This window comes from Oryzias latipes, chromosome 23 (genome assembly GCF_002234675.1).
Source record: "Oryzias latipes chromosome 23, ASM223467v1".
NCBI classification, from domain to species: domain Eukaryota; kingdom Metazoa; phylum Chordata; class Actinopteri; order Beloniformes; family Adrianichthyidae; genus Oryzias; species Oryzias latipes.
This window is the reverse complement of record NC_019881.2, coordinates 3017048-3044551: the sequence shown is the minus strand read 5'-3', so window position 1 is coordinate 3044551 and position 27504 is coordinate 3017048. Positions and strand designations below refer to the sequence as shown.

Here is a 27504-nt window from a genome sequence, read left to right as displayed (position 1 = left end):
TTGCTGTGTTCATGCTGTCAGTTCTGCCGACTCTGTTCCAAAGTTCTGAAAACCTTCCTCAGGTTTTGTTTGCTTTCCCACACAGCGCTGACAGAAGTGAAGCTAAAGCCTGGGGGGGGGGGGGGGGGGGGGTTCTAACACTGCTCATGTGGGGGCAGCATTGCCCAACACAGGGAACTAAAAGCACGGAGGAGGAAATCGGCTCCTCCTGCTGATCCTTCTGAGCATCTCACAGTAAGAACCTACGGTGGCCCTGAGGGGCAAATCACACCAACACAGAACATTTTCGTCGGTATCAAACAGGAAGGCATTGGGAGCCGAATGGAGAGTCTTTGGTATGACTCGACCGTGGACAGAACCCACGACCTTCTGGTCTGAGGATGGACACACTAAGGTCGCTGGTTTTAGTCCCATTCAGTGTAGGACAGTGTTGATGAATAAAAGGCATTAAACGTAAAACTGCAGTCATTTCAGTGATGTGCTGTGAATGAAATTGTTTTGGTTTTTATCCTTGTTTAAATGTATTTTTTTTAAATGTTAACTCTAACTGACCTCTTTACCATTTCAGAAACATTTCTGTGCTTTTTCTTACCCCCAACTAGGACGAGGGGGTTTTACGACATAAGGAAAGAATGCTGTTTGAACTGAAACCCCCCCAAATGGTTCACTATACGACCCCCCCCCCAATAAACTCTTTAACTTTGTCTGTCTGCTTGGAAATGTCACCTACTTCTATGTTCAATAAAAGGACGAGGAAAGGAGCAGTCCTCTGAGAGAGACGAAGAGGACTGGTGGAAGTTCTCCCTTTGTCTACAACAAACATACTTGTTGTTGTGGTTTCTTTATCTGATATGCTGTGAGGAAGAAGAAGATCCTCTTCAAAGACTTCTGAGAGGGTTGCAGTTAGGACTCTGGATTGAACACCTTTAGGGGGCGGGGTGACCCCCTTCCCAGACTGACCTGAAGCTGGCATAGATTCCTGCTGGTCAATATTTAAAACAACTGCCACATTGCTGTGCATCTGCTGGGGGGAGGAGGGGGGGCATTTGTTGACGCACCCAGGCCTGCTTTCCACTAAGGCTCAGCGGCGGTGCTGGTCCGATTGGACCAGAACCTCCGTGCAGGAGCCCAGCAGTCGTCACAGAAACAACTTCCTGCAGCTGCAGAGGTTGTGGAGACGCAGCACTTCCCGCTCAGCTAAGGGGGGGGGGGGGGGGGGGGGTCTCATGGTGGTGGTGTGTATGACCTTTGAGTGAACACCACTCAAAGAGAACTGGACCGAGCAAGGATGACATCACCCATAGAAAAGGGTTCACTTCCTGCTCCAACCACATGAAGTCGATTCCACCTTTTGGGACCCAGAAACCATCAGCAGTGATTGGTCTGGGTCCAATCACCAACCAGTACCAGTTACTTCTTAAATGACGTCTATGGGATTTTGGCTTCTTGAAACCAGCTGGAACTTCCTCTTTGGACTGTCAGGGGGAGGGGGTCACTCAGTCCAGTTCTCATAAACAGTCACATGTCCCTCTCTCTAAAACCAAAAACTTAGATTACAAAACCTAGGAGTTACAATAGACTCTGAGTTAAATGTTACTAGTCCCATCTCATCTCCAAAATGAAAAAGATCGTGTCTGAGACGACTCAGACAAACTAATCCGTGCTTTTGTAGGTCAGACTATTGCAACGGCCTTCTGGGCTCTTTAAACGAGGCATCAAAACAACTGCAACACATTCAAAAGCATCAATTCTTGTTAAGAAGTCTTCAGGGCGTCCAGGAAAGTCTAACTAGCGCCAGGTGGGACTCCTAAAGAGGATTCAGCAGCGGGATCAGAGTCCCATCAGCGCAGAGCTGCTGAGTGAGCGCAGCAGCTCACTGGAACATCTGCAGGGCTGAACAGGAAGTGGCGTTTTCACCAACGGACAGACACCGAGCCGCTGTAGGGCTTGATTTACACGCGTCTCTATTGGATCATAAAACTGCTGATCAGATCAGATGGGAGGATGCTGATTCATCTGGCTCTACCTTTGCAAACCTTTATGCAGACTCTTACCACCTGGGGAGGCCTTAGCAGCCTCAATACAAAGCAACAGAAATGCAGTCATCAGTCAACCAGAAATGCATTTTTCTTTTAATAATGCATTAATATTTTAGAAGTGCAACAATGCATAGATGACAGTATAATCTATAAACTCAGTTTTCCTTTTTTATTGTAGCTTTTGCAAAGAACACAACAAGATTCAGTCAGAAATGTGTTAAATTACCAACAAAATAATTTAAAAACAACAACATTTGACCATAGAAGGGATGAAGTGACATTCAGCTGCCTGAATCATAAAAACCGATTCTGAGGTTTGCACAGCAGGTTGATGTGGACGTCCTGCGAGTTCACTTTGGCTCTGGAGGTTCTGCTTTGGCCAGCGTCACATTGGGGTTCCTGTCCTGCTCCGTCAGATGATACTGAGGCAGAACTGCAGGAACAAAGAAACAAAAACTAAAGTTGTGCCTCTTCAGAGTCGACCAGCCTGAAGACACTCCAGAGAGTGTTGATGGACGCCAGAAGGACACGGACTCCTCGCTGTTCATGGGAGTCCGGATCAGAAGATTATGGCCCAACAAGCAGCAGTGAGCCGTCCGAGAACGGACAGGTATCGGATAAACCACGGGATTACAGGGGCATGAGTACACAAGTCCCGCCCTTTTCTTTCATGGCAACGTCGTCAACAGAACTGGACCGAGTGAGCGTGACGCCATCCATAGAAAAGGCGTAATTCTGCCTCCAAAGAAACAAAGTCAATTCAATTGCCATTTTTTTCAGGATGTGGCCTCACATGTTGTAGCCAGACAACGTCAGTAATCAGCGATTGGTCCGAGTCGATCTGAGCCAATGTGCTTATGGCAAACTGTTGGAAGGCCACGCCCCTTCCAATTGAAAGCAGTCTCTGGAGAATCTGTCATAGATTTAAACGTGTAAATGTGAAACCACATACTTTTATGGAGATCTGACTGCTCTGTTAATAACGTGCATAACTTGAACTACAGACCAAATAAGAAAAGAAATTATGATTATCAAGACCACCTTCAAAAGGTATCAGAGCCAGAACGGTTCTTCTGACCAATAAAACGACAGTAACAGCTGTTTATTTCTCTAGAACAGTCTATGGGAATTTAGCTTCTTGGAACCAGCGGGTCCTTCCTATTTGGAGGGGGGGGGGGCACCCAGTCCAGTTCTTATATCCAGTCAATGATCAAAACTTTGGATGAAATTTTGCTGTTGCCACCAAAGTTAGCTGCAAGACATGCGCCCACATGCAATTGAAGATGGTTGTAATACACATGCATGCACAAATGCACACGCTAGTGCCAACTGTTGAATGGATACACTTCATTTTTGTAATTCTCATTGGAAGTGCTGTCTTTAAAACTGCTTTTGCACTCGGTCGGCCTGCACACTGAAGGCTGCTGTGTTGGGGTTTTCTTCTTCTCTGCGTAACATCTGGAGGAAGGAGAAGTCTGAGAAAGCAGAGGGAGTCTGGAATACAAGCTGATAAGGACACAGCTCAGAAACTGTGCACCGATACCACCGTGTCCACAGCAGAAAGTTAAAACCACTGCTTTGTTAACAGCTGACCTTGAATCCGTTACACTCAGCACATCCTCCTTGTGAGACTCTGTCACTTACGTGCCGCTTTCTCATGTATTTGAACAAGAAATTCAGAAATTTGCTACTTTTCTTCAACCAAAAAAATGTTATTTGAATGGCGTCTAAAAAAATTCATATTTGATTTGTATTTTTAATAGAAAAAGTATATTTAACTTGTGTATTTTTAGGCTATATTTTGCAGGTGAGGCACACTCACCTGCCTGCTTTGACTACACGTCAGTGAGAACACGGTTTTTGCCTTAAAAAAAATATTTTTGCGTTTACAAAACAAAGGTTTTCGCATGAGCGTGTGTCATCTTGCTTTTTTCCCCATCTTTGATTATGCTGAACAAAATTTTCAGCCAGCAAACAGCTGCTGATTGGTCCAGATTCTAACCAATCAAATCGCCGTATTTATCCAACATGGTGTCTGCTACAGCTACATCTGAATCTGCTCTTTTTACCCTTGAATTTGTTTCTCTGGGTAAAGAAATTTCAATTTTTAATCATTTTAAAAATAATTCATACTTTTTTTAAATTTCTTTTTGTATCGATTAATTTTTATTTAGTCAGATTGGTGAATTTATGGCTGAGGATCTCCTAAAAACTCTAAAAACAAAAAACTGTAAAGTTTATCTGCTAACATTAAATTAACAGGACTGTGTGTGATCTGTGAATCCCTCTAAGCAAATTATTGTTAAAAACTTTAATTTTCTTTAAGATCCGTTTGTTAAAAATAAAGACGTGAAACGTCTTATCCAAAATGCTTTTAAACCTACTACTATGATGGAATCTACCTGGATGAATGAGAAATGGGGAAGAAGAAAAAAATAGAAATAAGACAGGGGCTTAAACTCCACTAGAAAATATGGAATCTTTCACATATAGACATGGTTTTGATTGCTTTTTGCTTCTCAGAATTACAAATACTATTAATATACAGATTGAACTCAGAATGTGTTTGTTGTATAAAAGTGTGCTGCTTCTTGGCTAGAACTCCCTTAATGTATAAGAGGTTTTTTAATCTCATTGGGACTTTCCTGGTTAAAAAATAATAACTGAAAATAAAAACTCTTGAATAAACGCACATAAGAATAATTCACAACCTTAATTTTTAAATGAAAACCTGCAATGTAATTTTAGTTTTGGAAAAACTTTTTTTAAGAAATCAGCTGAAGTTCTTCTCCATCGTCAGCAGGGGGAGCCTCAGTCCTGTTTGCTAACTTTGTGTCAAACTTTCATTGATTAAACGTCTGTAAAAGTCAATGCGTAGGTTTTTCTGTGAGCGTTTATTTACTTACGTATTTTGGGTTGGTTTTCTTGGGGTTTTAGGGCGATGTCCAGCAGGGCGCGTTGGCGTTTCAGCTCCTCCTCATATTTAGCGAAGGCTCCACCACACAGCGAGGATATGTCGTCAAAGGCAGGAGTCAAGATGCGGCCGATATTCTTTCTCAGGGAATCGTCCGAAGACATGTTTCTGCATCCACTCGCACCTCCGCAACTTCCACAGTCCTCCCCAGAAAAGATTGCCGCCAGAGGCGCGCGCTCTGTTTTTAACCGGCGCTCTTCTTCTTCGTCGCCTGTAGTGACAGCCCTTTGCTCGGCACTGCCACCTACCGTACTGGGTGGCGTATTGTCACTTTCAGGTCGTGTGGTTGAAACAAGAACTATTTTAAAATAAATATATATTTTTAAATAAAAAAGTACTATTATTTGTATTGTTTTATCATATAATTGGATGAAAGTTAAATATTTAATATAAAAATATTAACCACACACCAAACATTTAACCTGTAATGACCAGAAATCTCACTTTTGTTATTTTCATTCAGGTTCTTGCTCTAATAGCATGTTGAGTCACCACAATAACTTCTGTTATTTTATGATCATTGCCATGTTTACTAGTGAAGTGGTCTCATTATTAACCTATTACATATTTCATTTTTTTTTCTGTTTATTCACACAAATGTTATTTTTGAAAACTACCATCAGACACAATTTCCACTTCCACAGAGCCAAAGGGGGAACAAAAGGGCTTATTGACACTTGAAATGAACATTTAAAAGGAGGTTTAGCAACTTATGATAACTTCTTGTGAATAACAAACATTAACAATAAAATGAAAATTGATTTCGATTTGTTGCAAATTGTTTTTAATTTAAGCATTTTTATAAAGAGGTGATGAAAATGAGGAGTTTAGATTTTGTTTAGCATAAACACGACACTGAAGACGATCCATCCCGTGGTTCAAGTCCGTGGTGAATTCCCTAGAGCCAGCTTGCTGTTTTTTTCCGGTTTCCTGCTCTCAGGCGGTTTGCTGCCCCCAAGTGGGCAGTTGTTGGAACTGCAGGTCTGTTTTCCGTTGTTTCGGCCGCTCCGTGGGTGAAAACCATCCAAATCAAAAGAAAGCAACCAAACAAAAAAGTTGAAATGTTACATTTTTGTATGACAAAAGAAAGAAAAGAAAAGTTTTATTCTTCCAAAAAGTCTTATTTTGACAATTTACAGCCTGTTAAAAATACTTTTACATAGTAAAGTAAAAACAGTTGTTTGGGCTCCATTACTTTGGCGAAAAAATCAACTTTTGTTCTTTTACAACCATACAACCAGGCATCTATAACACAACCATGATCCATCGATCGTTGACCGCCGGCTGCGGCCCCCGCGGGATCTCGGCCATGGAGAGCACGTCGTCCGTCATGAGGAAGGCGACGGGCCCGATGCGCGCCCACACGCACCTCTCGCACAGCGGCCCGCTGAAAGTCACGCCTTCCGTCTGGAACCGTAAAATACATCAAAATCTGATCTGTGACCATCGTATCGGGTTGGGTTCGGAGGTTGTCTTACACATTGGATCTTCTTTTTCGACATGATGAAGGCGGAGCCTGGGGTCAGACAGTTGGGGCAGTCTGAGACGGAGCAGGGCGGAGGCCCCGGGCCCTCGACGGGCATCTCCGACTTCAGGAAGTACTCCTGGAGAAAACATCCAGAGGAAGCAGAGGTGAGGGACAGCATCAGATGATGAAGTTATCTTCCACCTATAAAGATTCAAAACCTACAGATTTTCAATTTAGTGCTGTTAGAATAAAGTCAGGAAGCTTTCGCACCGCTGAACACGCCCGATTATTACATATTCTGTACGACAACCTTCAGCAAATCCTGCATTGTTTTCTTAGTTTTACTGCTTTTTATCGTTAAGATAAATAAAGTTATTGATCTTGATTCAAATTAACGAGAAATTCTCAAAGTTGTTTAAAACTTTGACAACAAAAAACACTTTAAATTTAATATTTATGGGTTTCTAAAAGAGATTTTTTGACTGGTTGCATTTTTGTTGCCTCTCTAACAAATGTAATTTCTGCTTCTTTGTCACAATTTGCTATTTAAAAAAAAAAAAAGACCTGTCGTTTGTACAGGATAAATAGATATAAATAGAAAGGAGTGAAGTAGGATTAAAGATGCTTGAGGCTGTGAAACTCCTGACTACACACTTTACCTAGACAGACATGAACATGTTGACACTTTTCTGTCTTTTCTGTTGAAACCTTGAAAAACAGGTCTACCGTTAAGGAATGAAAACAAAGATTTGATCAGGACTGACGATTTCTGATGGTAAACACACTGAACAGGAGACACGACACACAGAGGGGATTGATTGACAAAAGTCTACAACGCATCACATGACAAGGAAACAATTCAAGAACTTGTTTGAATTCGAAATAGAAAAGGAAATGTTATTTTTAAGTAATTCTATATATATAGCTGTGATAAAAATAAATAAAACCTGACCTTTAGTCAGTTCCCATTTTCTAAATACATCCTAACAATCACTTTATTGTCTAATTGCAGAACACAACAAACTAAAAAAAGAATACAAAATGCTCCAAATACATCTGTGAAACCGCAAAAGGTTAACGGCGTTTTAGCGATAAATCATTAGACGTGTTTCCATTACCGATGAAATTCCGCAAATTGGATTTGAAATCATAAATTTGCTTAATGGAAACATCACAATTTCCCCCAAAAAGCTCATCATCATTTATCCAGAAAAGTTTCTGCGCAGGGAGGTGGGGGTTTTTGTGGCCAATCGAAATGGACATATTTCGCAAAACTACGTTGAAAACGCTTCTGTCCATATAAATGCCACGAGCCCGGCACAGCGGGCGACACCAGAGGTCCCACGGCCTCACGCAGCTCCTCTGTAAAACCACCGAAATGGCTTCATTTCTTCTAGCCGCTCTGAAGAAGACGCCGATGTCTCCTTTGATGGAGGACGATGAGCGCGTGTGCCGTGGCGGACATGTGAATGTTCTCAAAAAGGGTCTAACTGCTTACTTGTTAGCACTTTTACAGACTTAATCCGGTCTGAGTCTGGACTTGGGCTCCGTGTGGAGACGGTCTGGCACACGGGCAGCACTGCTGTGACGTCATCCGAAGGCTCCCTTTCTGGGAACCAGCTTCTCATCCATCGCCATGGTTTTGAATGACTTCTATTGTGAGTTGGTTTTTGTTTACTCACATAATTACGTTTTAATGGAAACAGTCGAATGGCAAAATTGTGTTTTGCTGATGGAAACGCAGCCATGGACTGTATATGAGACATGGAGTGAGTGAGTGAGTACATCCTCACCCGTAGACAATAATTTACTTCCGGCTTCAACCAAATTAAGTCAATTCATTCGCCATTTGTTTGTGTTATGGATGTCGCCAAGTTGGAGTCAGACGCCATCGGTGTGCAGTGATTGGTCAGAGTCGGTCCGAGTCATCTTTTTCACGGCAACCACTTTTACCCACTCAAAAGTGGGCTTGTTGGAAGGCCACGCCCCTACCACTTAAAAGTAAGCTTCACGAAAGCCGTCAATTAAACATTTAGAACGTGGGACACGAGACCACTTACTTTAACTGAGGCACCTGATTGGTCAGTTTATAACCGGAATAACTTCGACTACAGAAAACATATGTGGATTATTAAGATATTAAAAATGTATCAGAGCAAGAATGGTTATTCTGAAAAATAGAATGACTGAGCAATCCCTGTTCATTTCTCTATAGAAGCTTAGGGGACTTCGGCTTCTTGGATTGAGCGGGTACTTCCTGTTTTGAACGTCGGGGGGAGAGGTCACTCATTCCAGTTTTCATATACAGTCAATAGTTCCAATTTGCAAAGCTATTTTAGTTTTTTTAGTTTTTCCAAGCATATAAATTTATTCTTAGCCCTCAGCTAATCCGGGCTATACCTCTTCGTATCTATATAACTTTGTTTTTTGTGGTTCAAATCAGTAAATCGGATTTTCTCAATTTAGAATTAAGCAATTAATGTATCAAGTTAACTTGTTTTATTTCATCTTTTCCATCGTCTTAAGTTCTTAATCATACTTTAGTGAGCTGCTCCAGCTGTCAGCAAACATTCATGCATGATTATATAGTTACATCTACTTTAGCGAAACAAACAGAAATGTGAAAAAAACAAAAGTATAAAACTCTGAAGTCACAAAGACTCCGTGACTTGCTTTTCAAGTTCAGTGCATGGGAAGAAATGTCAGACTGAAGCCGAACAAACTTCTCCAGAGTAGGAGTGACGGCAGAAAGGAGACGCAGTGGTCCACACGCCCTACCCCCGCCATGTTGAGAAGACGAAGGACGGTGCTGGTGAAGACCAGAGACCTCCTGGCGCGGGTTACAGCCACGTAAACCAGGTTCCACTCGTCTGCCGGGATTTCATCTTCAAGCAAATATTGAGACATAAATAGATCAAATAAAAACAGCATCCTCCCTTCACTGGCATCTTCCATTAATCATGACACAAAAAAACGTACGGATCGCAAACTGAGGAGGTCGACGCACGCCTTGTCTGGAATTGGGGGAGTTTGCGAAGTCATCCGTTATGATGACGGTGTCGAACTCCAGCCCTTTAGCTTTGTGGACCGTTCCAAGAGTAAAGTCTGAAGGGAAAAGAAGAAAAAGGTTTTAGCAGAATTTCCTTGAAAAGCTGCAGATTTGGTTGCGCTTTTAGCCTTTAAGCTACGTTCACACCGGTCATGTGACGCGCTGGAAAGACGTTCCTGAACGCGCATTTAGCCCTCAATGTTCATAATGGAAAAGTAGGGAGGGGCTTCTTCTTTTTCTACTGCTGCAATATGTCAAAGCAGTTCAAATCTGGAAAATCTTTTTCTTTCATGGCTCTTTTCCAATTTATGAAAGACTTGGTGTCAAATCATTCTGGTCGCGCACAAACCAGTTTTTAATTTCTCTTCCATCATCCGTGTTCAAACAGTGGGAGGGAAGTCATTTTTACTACCAAATCCAAGTCTCTGATTGGTCGAAGATGTTCAGGTTTAGATCATACTTTTGATCATGCATTTACTTGGTTCTACATATACACGACCATTGTGTGTGACGTAATAACAGCTGTGCTCTCTTGCTGTAAACTGAAGGAGTGGCGAGCGCTCGGCACCAGGCTGTCTGCGTTTTCTCATCTGCGGTCTGTGGTTTTGGGAACGGACACATCTGTGGACTGCAGATGAGAGAAGCGGACATCACCGTCCTTGACTGGTGGAAAAATGTCTGCTTGCTTTCACGCACAGACACAGAATCTCTCCAATGACGTGTTTACATGTTGCTGTGTTGGATAGGATTTTTTTATCTTTTCTTTCCCGTCTGCACATCGTATCTTTGGCGTTCCGAACCCTCCGAATGAATCTGGGAAGGCCGCACGCGGCACGGACGACAGGTTTAACTTTCTACTACTTTCTAGTCTTTCTAGACCCAACTCTTATTCTGAAAATAAAGAGGAAAGGACAATAGTGTACCTGCGTCTTTAAAATCGATCTCGCTGCAGGCTTTCAGCCGGTTCACCAGCTCAGGAAGCTCCTTGTGGTACTTTTCTACGATGTTCAGTTTTCCGTCCAGCTCTTTGTCTTCCGTCTGTGAAACGTATTTCTTCAGAGCCAGGAAGCCGTTCTCCTTCCTGAGCGAAAAGCAGCGGATGAGAGGATCCCGGATGGCTGCGGACAGAGCAGACCCAACACGCTTTTATTTTGACACAAAGATGCTCTACTGCACCAAATAAAGCAGAAACACAAATAAAGAAACGGACGAAATGTTTAAAAGATGACAGCTCAGATCGATTTTTTTGTTGTAAAATATAAATTCTACTCCCAAAAAAACATTAGCAGAAAATATCCACAAACAAAAGATAAATTCTAAGTAGATCAATAAATATTCATAAATATAAATACACATTTATTTGTCACTTAATAGTAAAAATGGGAAGTATAAAATAAAAAATATTAATTCTTCTATATATTAAATTTAATTTAGGTGACAAACACACAGCAATATCCACAAACATGACATCAGTGCTTTTTATTTGAACCTCAACTTTATTTTTCAAAATAAAAGCAAATCTGTTCAACTGAATGTGAAGTCAGCAAAGGGTCTAAAACAGTTACTTTAAGGGAAAAAATGTCTGCTAATGGTTACAAACTATGATTTAGTTTAGGCTGGATGTTCTAAACTGTTTATTCATTACAGTTAAAAGACAAACCAACAGGAATTTAGCCAGATAAAAAGCTTTTTGGACCAGAAACAGGACAACAGAGACTTGATGTCAACTGACGGCAGGTTCAAGCTGATTCTGATCGTTGTTGTCGCATCAGAGAAGAATAGAATAGTGTAAACCCGGATTAAATCAACCTCCATTTGAAATGTTGGTCTGGGATTTTTAATATCCAAACCGTTGGCATTTGTACGCTTTTAGACTAAACTCTGACCAAATGTTTGATAAGCCACAGATCCAGTGTTCGTTTCTGTGTCTCTTACCGTTTGGTTTCCTCTTTTCTCTGTCCTGGTTCATGAGCTGGAAGATGTCCATGATCTTTCCCAGCCCGATTCTTTCCACACCCTGCAGAAACAGGAGGGAAAAAAACAACAATCCATCATTTCAACGATAGGGTAAAATAAAAATAAAACAAAATAAAACCTCACCCCAATGAAGTGGATCCGGCAGAGCGGGTTGGCGTTTGTGAGGTTGACCGCCTGGACAAAGACGGTGAAATTACAGCGGGACAGGATGCCGATCTTCCCTCGGCTCTGACTGGCTCCGGCCTTCATGGCCGCCAAAGCCTCAGCGGCAGACTGATCACAGACGTGGCCTTTGGGGACAAACAGGAGAGCAAGATAAGCGTGTCGCTTTTACCATTGATTATGGTAATAATAATCAAAATGGATTGGATTTTTCCAGATGCTCAAAGCGCTTCGAGTGTATCTCCATTTTACATTCACTCCTCATAGATGGATAAGATAAGATAGAGATGTATAGAGGGAGAAATAGAAAACTGGATTGAGTACTTTAATAATCCCGAGGGAACTTGCATATCCATCCATTGCTCCAAAAATACACAACAAATTAAATATATATTAAATATGACTTTGTATTAATGGTCTCCTTTCCTAAAAAGTGCCAAATCTGGACTAAACTGTGAACTTTTAGCAGTTCACAGTGAACTTTCCACACTTGACGACACGGTCAGACACCTATTAGGAAACACAATAAATCCATTTATAAACACAAAAAATGAATCTGGGGGATATTATTTCAGCTTTTCTCACCACTCTGCTTTCCTCCAACCAGTATCTTGTCCACTTTCTTGCAGACTTTGAGGACGGTGGCGCCCACGTAAGCGATCTCAGCACCGAAGCGGAAACTCTGCACAAACACAAAACAGCACAGAGGCTCATTTTTCCCACGACAAAGCACTGAAAAAATATAGAAATGTGTCCTGGTCATCATTGTCGCAGATAATTCCAAACTCAAATGGTGAAAAGGTCTTTGGCCCCGCCCCTTTTATGGCACATTCATGTGTTTCTAAATAAACAGAGGGAATCTTTTCATCTAATCTAAAAGAGTCATCAGTTATTTTTAATAATGATTATGCCGTTTTTAGCACAAATTAAATAAACTTCGGGGACTTAGTTTCTGCAGAGCGTCAGGAGTTAATTAGAAGTTGTGGGCGGGACTGCTGGCACGGAGTGAGCCCGCCCTCATTTTCCATCGTCTCCCGCTTGCTTTCAGCCCCTCACACCCAAAACCTGTCATTCTCAGCCCAACAAAAATGGTGAGCAATATTGGTGCAGCCATACAGATTTGAGTCAGGTGACCAAAGATGAACATGGATCCTGATGTGGAGCAGATACGATGACTCTGGGAAAATGAACGAGTCCTGCGTAACAAGCCTGGCATTGTTTCTTGGCCGTCTGTGTGTCCAGATCTGGATTTATCCTCGGTGAATCTCAGCGGCACCGTGGTGTGCAGACGTGAAGGCAGCCATTCCCTTCTTCACTCCTACGTTGCAAGTAAAGCTTTAAAAGAATTTAGTCTTTTTTTGTATGCAGAACTGGGGTAAAAACTAATAGAATTTTTATACTGCCCATTTCAGAAATGTTTGCTGAAAGAGATGCAGGACTGGAGGTCAGGGGCGTGTGTTTAAAATCACATAAATATTAAACCGTCCAGTCGTTATTAAGCCTTTGCTAAAGAAATTGTGTAACTTTTTCTTCCTAGTATTTTTCTATTATTTTTATTCTACTATTATTTTTCTATGTTCCTTCCTGCAAAGAGGTGGAGGACGATTTTTTCCCCCCACCACTTTTATTTTTTTCATTCTGGTGAAGCTGCAAGCTAAACAGTTAAAGACAGAAGCAGAAAAGTGCAGTTTTTGAAGAAACCAACACAGTTTTGCACCAATGCTTTGTTTTTTTACAAAACATATTTTTGCCAATCACTGAAATCTGAACCAGTAGTTGAATAATATGAACTGGACGTTTCCTCTCCGCCTCTCAGATGGATGAGCCGGCTGCGGCGTGCGCCCGTACCTGCGTCAGGTAAAACACGTGAGTGTGGTTGGCGATATCCAAGGCATTGATGGCGCCTTTGAAGGTGTAGATCTGCTGGTGCGGATCTCCAACCAGGACCTTCCCACAGCGCTGAGACAGCAGCACGTCCAAGATGGCTGCAACGGAGGCGGGGCGGTAAAATCACCAACTCCTGCTTTTGGAGGCGTGTGGGAGACTCTTTACGTACCGGGGGTGCAGTCCTGAGCCTCATCGATGAAGAGAACGTCGTAGCGGTCAGACAGGCAGGGCTTCGGGTCCTGCAGCTGCCATAACTTCAGATAACCTGTCAATCAAAGTGTGCATCTTCACCGGCCTTCACGCAGAAAAATCCCAGAGTTCCTGTCTTTTACGTACCATCATGAGGCATGTAATAGGCGTGTTTCGACCTCTCTTTAACATTCTTCATTTTTCTCCAGATCTCCTTTGCGTCTTCAGCAAACAGCTGGAGGGTAAAGACAAAAGGAGAACATTCTGCGTTAAAGTGTTGGGTCTTTTTGAGTGGAGTCCCTTCGGTGATCGAAATGCTGGCACCTTTTGTTCAGACTCGGGAATCCATTCAAAGTTGCCGTCACATGACGGGTAGCAGCTGGGAACGTGCTCGGTGGAAATGACCGCATCGGTTGAAGCCATGAAGTTCTGCAACGTCGTGGCCACCACTTTGGCTTTGGCGAAGCCGCCCCGTCCAGGGGGCAAAACACAGTTGAGGGAAAACGGCGCCACGTTGAAGGTCAGCTTCTTGTTTAGTGCATATCTGTGACACAACAGTCGACAGGTTGGCTCTCAACCAGTCAGTGGCATAAACCAAATTCCCATTCCTTCACAATCAAGCTTCATGCAGATTGGAGTTTTTTCAGAGATGACTGCAGTTAGGAATGCGGTCCCAAAACTGCTGCCTCTGATGGCAGATAGGTGTCAGGCCTTAACGGTATAATCAACAGTGCCGGCGTAGGGGCGTGGCCACAGGGCGGACATGCCGATTCGAGTGTGAAGTGGAGGGGCTGCTCACATGGGCTCCTATTCCTGCGCTGACAAGTGGCAACAGACGCACACAGATAGCAGAGCAGCCGCGATCAAAAAGCTCCAAAGTGTGGCTGCATTTTTAACCAATGAGACGCAGACAGTGTGTGCGGTCTCAGGTGTGGCTGTGAGGGCGGTAACACCTGTAAACTGTCCAAACTAGAAACTAAACTACACCAGATTCTAGCGGAGACGTGCACAGCCTTTGATCGTCCAGCACCACTATTGCTTCAACAGGTGTGTAAGCTAGCGGTACACATGTGAAGCACGTGACTAAAGTGTTGTCTATCAAAGATAAGTGCAAGAAATTAAAACGCAAATTAGGGGCAAATGAATACGGCTGCTTGCATAGAAAAACTTCATCCATCCATCCATCCATCCAGCACAGTAAAACAGGTTCATATTGTGCCACAATAATAATAAATGACCTGATATACAATATAAAATAATTAAAATACAAGTATGTGCAATTGATTTCCACTGCTGTCGTTCTTCAATGTGAGGAGGGTGTTTGATATTCTCTGTATTTTCTCTGTATTGTATTCAATGTGGGCGGGGTTAAACGATGAGCCCCGTCCACTGTATGGCCATCTTCTTCTTTGCATTTTACAAGTTTCCATGTGCAATATTGCTACCTACCAGATCAGTTAATTAAATTAAGGCTCGACATGTACTTTTTTATTTTGTTTTTATTTGGGAGGTTAGTTAGATTGAAAGTGACTATTCACACCTAATTCTCTAAATACTTGTTGCCATGTAGAAGAGTCTGCGATGCCAGCACCGCCCCCCCAGAGTGGTATAGATCATTCCTAACTGCAGTCCTCTAAAATAAAAATTCCCACCTTCTGCCGATGTCTTTATAAGCCAGGGAGTGGACGGTCTTACAGTCCACGTTGCTGGGGAAGCGGCGGCGCGCCTCACACGCCACAGAGTTGTTGAAGGCCACATAGAGGAAGCGCAGATGAGGCCGCTGTTCTGCAAACTTCATCAGCGTGGTGGTCTTTCCCGTCCCTGCATCAGAGGACCACACAGATGCTCACCAGTTCCTTTTTCGAAAGTCCAAGCCTGAGCTGTTCAGTTCAGGCACATAAAATGAATAATTTCTCTTCAGTAAGTTTCCTCTATCAGCCTGTGAGGACACAACAGCAGACAGTTTCTGTGTTTCCGATGCTAAAGCGCTGCAAAAAGAGCTTTTATGTTTAAACTCAACAATGGGGATTTCTGAAATGTAGAATTTAGACCAACATTTAATATTAAATCACTTTATGGAAACTTCTGACAAAGACCAACCAACTCGTCACTTTATCAGACGCACCTGTCCAGCTGCTCATCAACACAAATTTCTAATCAGCCAGTCATGTGCATGTAGGTGGGGTCAAGACGATCTGCTGCAGGAGCATCAGAACGGGAAAGAATCGCGATTGAAGTGACTTTGAAGGTGGCGTGGTCGTTGGCGCCAGACGGGCTGGTCTGAGAATTTCAGAAACTGCTGATCTACTGGGATTTACAGTAGGGTTGATTATTAGCAAGAGTCGGGCAATATGACGCCTTTCGCGATAAATCTCAGTGCCACATTTATATGGTTTTATATGAGTTTGCCTTCGGGTACCCATCCTAAGAAAAAACTAAGTATTACATGTCTCACAACAACAAGAACTGCGAGCTGACTGAACCTTTAGTGTTTAATACAAGCCGATTCTTGCTGAGATCTAGTTGTTTTGGTGCGGTGTAGAGCTGCTCAAAGAGGCTCAGTGGGCGGAGCTGCAAACTAGCGGTTGGTGATTTAAGCGGAAAACAAGAATCAGATGTTGAAGGACACATTTTTTCTCTATACCCATAATGTTCACCCACAACCATCTCTAGGGTTTACAGAGAATGGTCCAAAAGACAGAAAATATCCAGTGAGCAGCAGTTCTGGGGGAGTAAATGCCTTGTTGCTGCTTCCCGTTGCTCAGAGTTTGCGGTCCACCCAAAGTATTCACAAATGCGACCTTTTCAAATGGCATTTTAAGGCCCTTTTCCGCTCCTTTCTGCAGCACCGTGCAGCTGCTGTGACGTTGTCAATGTGCGTCTTTGTAGTTCTTAACGGAACTAAGGTGAACAAGCCCACAACGCCACACCTGTTTCTATTATGTAAGGGTTACAGCCTTGGAATGTGTTCAAAACTGTGGAAAGGGCACGTCAACATATTTTATGGTAATAATAAGACCATTGTGGTCAAAATTGTTTGGATTGCTCAGAAAAGTGTTTCTACTTCTTTGATGTGTTAAATGAGAGACCGGATGTTCTTAAAGTTCCTTAACTGTTGACGGTTGAAAAAAATCCCCCTTGTTGGCGTAAAAGTAAAAGTTGGAAGTCTGTTATACCAGAAATACTTCATAAAGTCCCTTTTTTGTTGTATTTTGATCTTTTATTGCGTCATAATGTCACAAATTTAAATGAAAATACCCCAAAATTAGGCTTTTTACATCAATTATTCAGCTAGATTAAAAAAAAGATAAATTAATTACAGGTTTAATGAATCACACCAAAGAATCCGATGGCAACACTATTAAAAAAAGTAGGCCTTTAAGGATTTTATGGCTAAAGCTGGAACACTTTCGCTAACCCGACCCGTTCGCTGCAGAACTACTTTAGTCGTCTGACAAAAGTAAAGTCGCGATGAGCAGTTTCAGCTTTCGAGCCTTCTTTCTACCTGCAAATGCGATTATTTTGACCACGTGGTCCTGCTGGATCTGGTGGCTGAGGATCTGCTGCTGCTCGCGTGTGAGGTGGATCTGGGGACACCTGAGACACAGAAACGTTTAAGATTCAAGGTTCATTTATTTGTCATATGCACAGCTTTCACTGACAACTAAATTATGTTCCAGCACACACAAAAGAATCTTCCTTTTCTTTCTACCAGGAGTTTCCAAACAACTTTATAAAAAAATGCAGATGGGAAAAGTGACGGGTTTGCTGCATTATTTTCACTGACAGCAGCAAAGCCTGTTGGGATACATTCCTCCTGTTTCTCCTGATAATCACCTGATTTGATAAAGTCTTATGAACACTTCATGCGTGTTTTATGAGAAATAAAGCGACCAAAGTCACATGTTGAGAAAACGGCAGACGGATGAAAGCGGATCCCCATCTTCTCCTTTTGCAGCATCAAAACAAAGAGCATGATTTCAAACAAGAGGATTCCAAATCAGGCAGAACATCCACCAGCTGGAAATTCTGAAATAATACTACAGGGCTTAAAGTAATTTTAAAAAGTAACTAGTAATAAATTGATCTGAATTGATCTGGTTTACTAAGTTGAATTGAATTCTAATAAACTTGAATATGCTTTAATTCACATCTAATAAGAAAAACACCAAGTGTTTGAATAAATGTTGGAATCAACGTTGATGGAAAATAAACACTGCTGTGTTTGCAACATTTTGAGAAACAATAATTTATTCAGAATGTTTTTAAATTAATGGTTCAAATTGCAAAAGAACATTTGTACTGATTGTGGTCAATCAATAAGAGAAGTAGTTCTAGAACAGGGGTCGGGAACCTATGGCTCGCGAGCCATATATGGCTCTTCTGATGGTCACATGTGGCTCGCAGACAAATCTTTAATTATACTTTTTTTTCATTAGTCCAGTCCCTTTCGGGCGAGATGCGATGCCAGAGGCGCGCAGTAGTAGCGGTGCTTGGAGAGAAAACTATCAGTTTACTATTATCTATTATTTCACAGAGTTTGCACCAGCCGGAAACCTGTGAATTGACGTGCCTAAAACTGCGCGCTCCCGTCTCTGAGAATGAGCGCGCAGTAGCGGGGACGGGAGGTGTGAGGAAGAAAGCAGAGAGTGGGGGGTTGTGGGCACAGGTAGCAGGTGAATCGCGCAGGGATTGTAAAAACGTAAAACCCGCTGCCCGTCACTCACTGCGGCGTGTGAGTGTGTGTTTGTCTCCGCGTCTGCATGTGAGCAGTCTTTGTCACATCTACAGAACATTCAGACCTACGATCACGTTTAAAGTCTCAACGCCTGCATGAAGCAGAAACTCACCACGTATCAACCAGACTAGACAATCAGCAAAACTACCACGAGAAATACTGATCATTTATTAGCAACAGCATAATGATGTTATTAAATAGAATCCACAGACTTTTTGTACTTTAAAAATGTTGAAATTACATCAAATGCACTCATTCATTTGGATATTTAGTTTTAAACATATCGTTGCGGACTGAGTTTAACTTGGACTGGGTGGCTGTTGGGCCGCGTTATAAGTTCTGGAGTTCACTAAACGCATCAAGCAGAGATCTGATTGGCCATCAGTCCTGTCGCTCAGCCTGTTGTTAGGTAGTTTGGACCAATCGGGTTCAGCTATGGGCCGAATAAGGGAAATGGGGGGGCTGGAGCGGGAGCAGGGAACATAAAGTTGGGAGAAGCGCTCTCGTCTCGGCGGGAGAGATTCAGGAGTTGCTGAATTAATTGTACGGCGTTTGTTGCGGTCTGCAGTAAACAGAATAAAGAACCTTAAAGGAGGTTAAGTCTCCGTGCCTCAGTGTGGGAAAGGGACGCTACATTATTGTATGGCTCTTTCGAAATGACATCTAAAAATATGTGGGGTTTATGGCTCTCTCGGCCAAAAAGGTTCCCGACCCCTGTTCTAGAACATGAATCTGTTCAAAAGACTGATTATACAGAACATTAGAGCTATTTCTAAATCAGCATTTATTTTTAAAAGTCACTCAAAGAAATGTAATCTGTTACCACCAGCCTCTGTCATGTTGATGCCAAGAGTGAAGGTTTCAGTTGATTTGTTTTTTTGTTGGGGAAAAAAAAAGATCCAAACCCACGTGACCCCATGGAAAAAGAAAGACCCGAACAGCATGAAGAACACAGGAACCAGGTGAGAAAAGGCCAAACAAGCTGCTGGAGACCAGGAGAATTTTATGTCATCGGACTTCCCTCCGGAGCTGAGGCTCTACCAAAACATTTGGCCTCTGCAGAGGGTGAACATCAGCCGTGTGCAAAGGAGGTCATTCCTTCTTGACCTCGGCACACCCACCACACCCCCCCAATGTACACCCATGCTAAGCAAGGCGTTCCTACCAGGGCTGCGCCTGTGTATTTCTGTCGTATGTCCGATCATTTCGGATGACGGTATAAGCTGTGCACATGACAATAAATATTTCTGCTGCTACAGTCCTTTCTCCGCACTGAAGTTTATTTAAAAAAAGAAAAACTCTCACCCGTCCTGAGCAGAAGCGGCGACAAACGGACCGTTCTCCATCAGATGAAGGACGTAGTAGATGTTGTAGTGTAACCTGAGGACGCAGAAGGACAAATCCTCACCAGGCTGACCTGAAGGACGCCTGAAGAGAAATGCCAGCGTTGACGGGTCCTACTTGTTGCTGATCTGAACTCTGTTTCTGTTCAGAGCCAGCAGCATGGTGGCCATGTGGCTGAGGAACTCTGTGATCGCAGTGAGTGAGATGCAGCGGCGCAGCACCAACACCAAGTCCTCCACATCCCCGACGCTCTCGCTCAGAACCAGAATGGCAGCCATGGCTGCAAACGGGTTTGGACCCTGCAGATCAGACGGGAGTGGTGGCAGTGATTCGGGAGGATTCTGAGGGGCTGTGAAGAGTCTGGGACACATACCCCAGCATTAAGGTGAAGGTACTTGTGAACATCGGGAATGCGTAACCGGATGGCGGCCTCCGCCTGCGGGTAAAGGCGATGTTTCTTGACGCACTCCAGGACGTCCTTTGGCCGGACCCGCTCTCCAAGCTCGTGCTGAGCCATCGATCTGCACCAGAGAGGAGATAAAGCCCCACCGTGAACACGTGTCTCAATTCCCACCACTCTTTTTAGTATTTAAATAATATTAATGATAATGAATTTCATTTAAATGGCGCCTTTCTAGACACCCAAGGTCGCCTTACAGATACAAAACAATTAAATACAATTAAAAGAATGAAACATTAGTTAAAAAAAAAAAACAGCCATAGAATTATACATTAATTAGGGTGGATATGATTGTCTGAAGAGGTGGGTTTTGAGATATGGAGGGGCGAGGTTATGGAGGGCTTTGAAACTTGTGGGGAGGAAAATAGAGCAGTTGTCAAAGGAAATGGAGAAGTTAGGGAGTTTATTTAGGGTGGTCTTTGTTCCTACGATCAGTAGTTCAATTTTTTTGCTATTTAATTTAAGGAAGTTTGCAGTGAACCAGGATTTTATTTCAAGAAGGCATTTGTAGAGGGAGGCCGGGGGGGGGAGCTGAGTCAGGCTTAGAGGAGAGGTAGAGCTGGGTATCATCTGCATAGCAGTGAAAGTGAACGTTGTGTTTATGGAAGATATAACCTTGGGGGAGAAGGTAAATGATGAATAAGCAGGGGCTCCAGGACAGAGCCTTGGGGCACACCTGTGGCAATCAGAACTGTGGGAGAGGTGAATGATTTTAATTGGATGAATTGCGTGCAGCCTGAGAGATGGGACTTGAACCAGCTGAGGGGTAAGTCAGTGATGCCAATGGTTGAAAGTCTTTCCAGAAGGATGGGGTGTGAGATTGTATCAAAGGCAACAGTCAGATCGAGTAGAAGGAAGATGGAGGCTAAAGCAGAGTCAGCGGCGAGAAGAAGGTCGTTGGTCATTTTAAGGAGGGCTGTTTTATTACCAACATATAATAATATGGTTTATTTAGTTTCATTCGTAAGGAGATGCTCTATGATTCCATGTCTCGTCTAGTGCATCTTCTCTGAAGCTTTTCCTCTGATTTTGCAGCCACTTTATGACTACATCAGGCTACAGGATTACTTCACTGCGGTTAAATCTACAGAAGACGACTTGCTGTCTGTTTAAGAAATCTAGATAAAAAGGGGATTTCATGACCCCCCCCTACTGCTTGCGTGTAAGAAAAATACTCAACAACAGCAGATTGATGTTTTCTCAAGCAAAGAGAGAAAAGATGAACATCCGTTTTCTGTGTTTAGAGGTCAAACTGGACAAGACGTTGTCATAGAAACGGACTTACAGAATGAGGCTTCGTATGCAGTGTTCTGAAGAGCCGGTTCCAATCATCCTGCTGTTTTTCAGAACGTTGACGATTTCCTGCACCGTGTCCTGCTCCCTCATGCTGTAGCGGTAGTACTGCTTCTTGAACGGCACAAACTGAAGAGAAAAAACAGAGTATTGATCTGCTTACCTCACCGACCTCTCTGATTACCATCCGGACGATTTGTTGAGCTAACGTCCTGATTCGGTTCAGGAGGCAGACGCCTTCTCTGTGGCTAAAACTTTCATTTGAGATTTTTACATTAATCATTCAGTCACAGCTTTTGCAAGTTAACAAAACCGAATTTGGTCTGTAATTTTCAACATTGATAGCCTTCATCTGTGAGAGACGGAATGTAAAAACTAGGAAATCACATCGTTTGATTTTTAAAGAATTTGTTTGGAAAATAAGGATTTATCTCCTACAAAAAAAGAGACCTGTTCCTTCATCTCTTCTATCGTCCACTGTGGTGATGTCATCTGTTTGAACTGATTATCTGTAATAAGGACACCCTAAAACGGTCAGACAGCAACCTGACCACCACGACCAAAGAGCTGTCAGAAAACACCGGGGACAATATTGAAGACCTGAACAAGACTGGGATGAGCCAATTTACAAAAAGCAAGCAAAATTTTGGACCAAAACCTTCCATCAGGGCGAGCACTGATGATGAACCATGGCTGCACTTTCCAGCATGATGGGGTGGGTACGTAAAAAACCATTTCAAGGTTCTGCTGTGTTCTAGCCGGTGTCGGAACCTCAATCCAAAAGAGAATCTTTGGAGGGAGTAGGAAGTCTATGTTTCGCAGCAAAAGCCCTAAAACATCACAGCTCTTGAGAAGATCTGTATGGAAGAATGGACCAAAAAAAAGCAGCTCGAGTGTTTCAAGCTGGTGTAGATCTACAGGAAATCTTCCACCTATGTCATTGAAAGCATGACTACAGTATTGAGGTGAACTTTTATTACTGACCAAATACAAATTTTCTGCACCGTAATACAAATACATTATTTAAAATCAAACGACATGATTTCTTGGATATTTTTTCCCCCATTCTGTCTCTCACAGTTGAAATGTTTCTATGATGAACACTGCAGACCAAACTCATCTTTTGAAGTGGAACAACTCGGAAAATCAGCGACTGATAAATCATTTCTTTGTCCCATTGAAGAAGTGATGTACCATGTGACCATAACCTGTCTTTAGTTACACTGCTATAGAACGAGACTGTTGGGGCTAGTTCTAGTGGTTAGTCCCTCTCTTCTGAACCCATGTCTTAGTTGTGACTATATTCATCATTATTTCAGACCAATTACTCTTGTTTCGCTTAATGTACCATATATATGGCATAATCACATCAATAGACCGTTGATTGACGGTGTGTTTCATAATCCACTGCACCCCTTAGTGCAGAAAATACGGCAAATCTGAAGCAAAGATCCCATTCATCACATCACATCCTCTCCCATGTGCTCTGACCTTGGGATTGTCGACGATGTTCTTCCATCGGTGGCAGACTAGGCTGACGCTGCGGTAGAGGTCGGGAGCAGGAACCAGACTCAAGATCTGTTCCAGCACTTCCTCCGGGAGGTCGTCCATGCGGCCCTGCGGCTCCTGCAAGACGCTGTTGCTGCCCAGGAGTCCGTAGTGGGCGTCGGGGAGCGGCTCCACCTCCTCCTCATCCCCGCAGAGGCCGTATTTTTCAAATTCTTCGTCATCTCCAAACATCTCTGCCGTCATTCCTTCCAGGAGATCTTCACTGAAGTCCACAGCTTCCTTGCGCTCCACTCCCACAGTGAAAAGGCCGGAATCAACACATTTCCTCTTTTCCTCCCCATCAAGCTCTGGGGGCGTCTCAGCGGATAACAAACTTGTGTCGTCGATCTCATCTTCCTCCACAGGCTCTACTTGAAGTGAAGCAGCCAGAAGGCTAACATCATCATCATCCTCTTCCTCAACGTCCATCGACTGTTGAACAGGAAATGCAGATGAGGATGACTGAGGGGACTTGTGTGGACTGGAGCTGAGAACTTTTGTCACAGAGAAGAAGCTGTTGATGGACTTCTGTTTGTCACAGGGACTTCCAGATGCTGCTGCAGCTGCAAAAAAGAATAAAAATAAAAACTGTTTTCAAATCAGTCTGCATGAAATGAGATGTTGTGGGGGAAATTCATCCCTTGGTGTTACACTCCAGGCCTCGAGGGCCGGCTTCCTGCAGGTTTGCTAAAACCTTGCCTTATCTGCTGCTTACCTTACTGACCGTGCACAAATGCTGCACACGCACGTGATACCCAAGTCCCCGGACAACGCCACACAAACTAAACTCTGATTGTTTCATTTCCTAGTTTTTAAAAGTCAGGCTACAATCAACGATCACACATATATCAGAAAAAAAGGAAAATTCTGTACGGGACGCCTGCATGTCCCCCACGTCACCCTACCAGATGTTTCACCCGCATCGTGCCTGTAGAAAAAGTTTACAACCTTGAGTTTTGGGTGGCCCACCTGGTTACTCAATACAGATCTGCCCATTTTTCACCCGCAGACAGCCAGTACCCGCCCATAAGGGAGGAAGGCTGTAAACAATTTGCTGCTGTTGTTGATTTTTTATTCAGTTTAGCCTAAAAAGTGGTGCATCTCCAAATTCTCAAAGAAAACTTGTTTTTTTTTTCTGCACAGAGAAAAGAACAGATCTGAGGATTCACAGAGTTCTTCTCAATTTTCCCTATTAGATACAGAAACAAGGCAACAGTGGATAAAGGCGTGACATCACTGAGTTTAACCACAACTATGACAAAAACAATGAAAACAGTTCCAAAGGAGAGTCTAGCTCCAACAACAAGCTTTTGTACTGCAGTGAAAAACTCAGACATGAAATTTTTTAGGTTATTTTCGGGATTTTTTTTTATCTCATTTTGTGTCTCATCGTTGAGGTATGATGAAAATTATTTTTTAAGCAGGAGAATTTGCACAATTGGTGGCTGACTAAATGCTTTTTGGCCCCACTGTATATATGTAATAAATAGTAGTAGTTCAAAACATGCACACACACGGGTTTACATATATTCCATACATATATGAATTCAATATATTCCTACATATAAAAAATACTTGAGATATGTATATGTGAAAAACAAAGAGCACTATGGTTTGTGCATTGTATCTTCATAAAACAACAGTATACAAATAAACCAGTTCAGTGGCCTTGGGGTAGAGTGTCCGCCCTGTAACCGGAAGGGTTTGAACCCAGGCCGAGTCATTCAGAAGACTTTAAAAAGGGCCCAAATGCCTCCCTCCCTCAGCATCAAGGGTTTGGATTGGGGGGTTAAAACCACCAAATGGTTCCCACGCGGGGCTCGTCTGCAGCTCCCCCTCCCCCAGGGGAGGGGTCAAATGCAGAGAACAAATTTCCCATTGTGGGATAAAATAGTCAACTTTTTTATTTTTTAAAGAGTAGGACAAGCAAGGCATCCCAGAATTTATAAACCCATATATGGAGGCGTGTTTACCAATGCCTTCATAGATCTCTTCAGAATAAATAGATAAATCTATTCTACCAACATCCTTCGTGTCTGCCATGATGTCAGGATGAAGAAAAACTCATGACAGTAGCTCCTCCCACCTGCAGCAGAGGTGTCAAGCTAAGGAACTGTCGACAAGCAGCAAATTTGGCATTTGTCACCTTTGTTGAACCACTAATGTTACGTTGGAGGTATGAGGGGCTCTAAGCTACCAGGAGAGAGTGTAAACAAATGGATGATGGGAAATGAAGGGAGGCTCACTCCATGCACGACCTGAAGTTGGCTTCCGATTCACAGCTTCCGATTCGCGAAGCACTAAAGGAACATTCCACTGCATATTTTATTGTGTCAGGAAAGCCACAATAACATAAACCTATCAAAGTAAATGTGACAAAACCAGCTTTTATGATAACCTCTCTCTTTTTGGACCCTGGTATTGTAATGGTTATCTCTTCCCATTTCAGGTTCACCCATCTCTTTCTCTGTTGTTCATATATCTTCACTCCTCCCTTGATCGTATCTCTCCCTTCCTCATTTTCAGAAATCAAATAAAGGTTTCAACTTCCTGCTTGGAAGGTTTCACAAATCAGAAACTGTGTTTAATGTATTCTTTTGTATCTAAATCATAATTTAATCCAGGTTTGATCAGTCCAGGTCGTGTGGTTTTTGAACAGGACCTGATCTAAGGTGCACTCACTGCATAAAAATGATCCTATTTCACATTTTCACTGATCAGAGAAAGGTTTCACAAATCAGAAACAGTGTTTAATGTAATCTTTAGTTTCTGTTGCATAATTTATTCCAGGACTGAGCAGTCCAGCTCCTGCGGTTTTTCAACAGGACCTGGTTCTAGGTGATCTTAGTGGGAAAAATGCAGTGGAATCTTCCTTGAGTGCCCTCACGAATCGGAAGCCAACTTCAGGTCGTCTCCAATGCCACAACTTAGAGCCAAATTTCTGATGAACCCCTGTTGCTCTGCAGAAACTATGTCCTAGAAAATGACAGTTTTTTTTATTTTGGCTACAATCTGCATAATTAACGGCAAAGACCACTGGGAACGTTTTGAAAATACATTAAAAGATGGTCTGTGGCATTTCTTTTTCTTGAAGTTTTACTTTGCTTTTTGTATTTGTATCCATGTCTCCTTATGTTTTACAGATCCCACTTTTCCCTTCTCTCTTAAATAATCACGCTTGGACCAAATCGAGAATGAATCGAAGCCGATTTCCGTCGTAGATTACCAGGTTTCCTTCTCTTTGCTGGTGACCTGGGATGAAGCCCCCGGTTTGGGTTGCGGTACCCCAGCCCATGGTTTGATGTGTGGGGCTGAGTCAGAACATCTGTCCCGTTCGCACTTCGTCCCAGTTGGGCGCAGTCCCGAGCATTCAGATGCTTTCTTTTGGCTCTGCCTGGAGACACAGAAGCGCCATGATGTTTACTTTACAGACCATCACAAACGTGAGAGTGAGCGTTTCTAACGATTAACACAAACTAGCTGCAATTATGTTTCTGAAATGATATCAAGAATCATAAACACAACGTAGCACTCCGTTGAAGAAAACATAACTCAGTAAAGAAAACTATTTCAGACACTTAAGTTTAAGTTTAACCTCGAGTAAATTAGCATTTCAGCGTCTTTGTTTACCTCAACGTTGAACTCACCTTTGGCGGACACCTCCATCTCTGTACTCGTCCGTTCCTTAGTAACAAAGTCACACCATGTTTGCTAGCATAAAAACATGATTAAAAAATTAAAAACTCATTCGTATCGTACATGTCATGTAGGTTTTAAAACGATAAGCATTACGCTAGCTTCCAGAGTTTTGCTAGCTTGTATCGTTCTATCTACTTTCACGACTTTTTTTAAGAACAACGAAAATGAACAAACAAAACAAGCAAAAACATCTGTAAACACAAATAAAAGTAGCAGCCAGGACTGAAAAGTAGATTTAATTGAGAGTCGGAAACCGCAACCGAGTAAATCCAAACAAGTTGGCTTTCGAGCAGTGATTGGTCCGCTTCTTCTTCGTTGGTTTTACCGAAGTTGGAAAGCAAATATTTTGCTCTTTACTGCCACCTAGTGTGATCGGTGGAGAAGGGAATATATATTTATCTAAAGCAGTGGCGGCTACTGGTCTGTCAGAGAGGGGACGCTCATTTTCGCCCTACATCATAAAATTGTCTATTTATTTAAAAGTAAAAAAATCAAGCAATTTCGCCAAGCAAATATAAAAGAAATAGGTTGCAGCAATTTTTATTTCGACTGAACATGAGAAATCCGCGATGGGACTGAGCCCGAATACCTTCAGTGATTCCTTATAGTACAGAATCGTTGTCAGTCAAAGGAGATGGAGTCTTTCGACAGACCCTCCAATCATCAGGCAGAAGCTC

At 42.7% G+C, this 27504-nt stretch overlaps 1 protein-coding gene and 1 long non-coding RNA gene across 2 annotated transcripts; both read right to left on the bottom strand.

Annotated features, from left to right (window-relative positions):
* Window positions 1-2187: 2187 nt before the first annotated feature.
* Window positions 2188-5247, bottom strand: LOC101173910. Its single transcript, XR_177644.4, has 2 exons — window positions 4946-5247; window positions 2188-2472 (listed from the first exon to the last, which is right to left on the bottom strand). It is a non-coding gene; the product is annotated as an uncharacterized LOC101173910 (long non-coding RNA).
* Window positions 5248-5580: 333 nt separating this feature from the next.
* Window positions 5581-27138, bottom strand: fbh1 (F-box DNA helicase 1). The gene is made up of 21 exons (XM_011493482.3): window positions 26776-27138; window positions 26355-26522; window positions 23072-23691; window positions 21573-21709; window positions 20201-20348; window positions 19945-20126; window positions 19789-19863; window positions 17251-17342; window positions 15398-15566; window positions 14070-14289; window positions 13893-13980; window positions 13726-13821; window positions 13518-13654; window positions 12255-12351; window positions 11631-11797; window positions 11466-11547; window positions 10454-10648; window positions 9461-9586; window positions 9260-9366; window positions 6492-6617; window positions 5581-6420 (listed from the first exon to the last, which is right to left on the bottom strand). The coding sequence occupies exons 1-21, from the start codon at window positions 26792-26794 to the stop codon at window positions 6259-6261; spliced, it is 3213 nt and encodes a 1070-aa protein (XP_011491784.1). The 5' UTR covers window positions 26795-27138; the 3' UTR covers window positions 5581-6258.
* Between the last annotated feature and the right edge of the window lie 366 nt (window positions 27139-27504).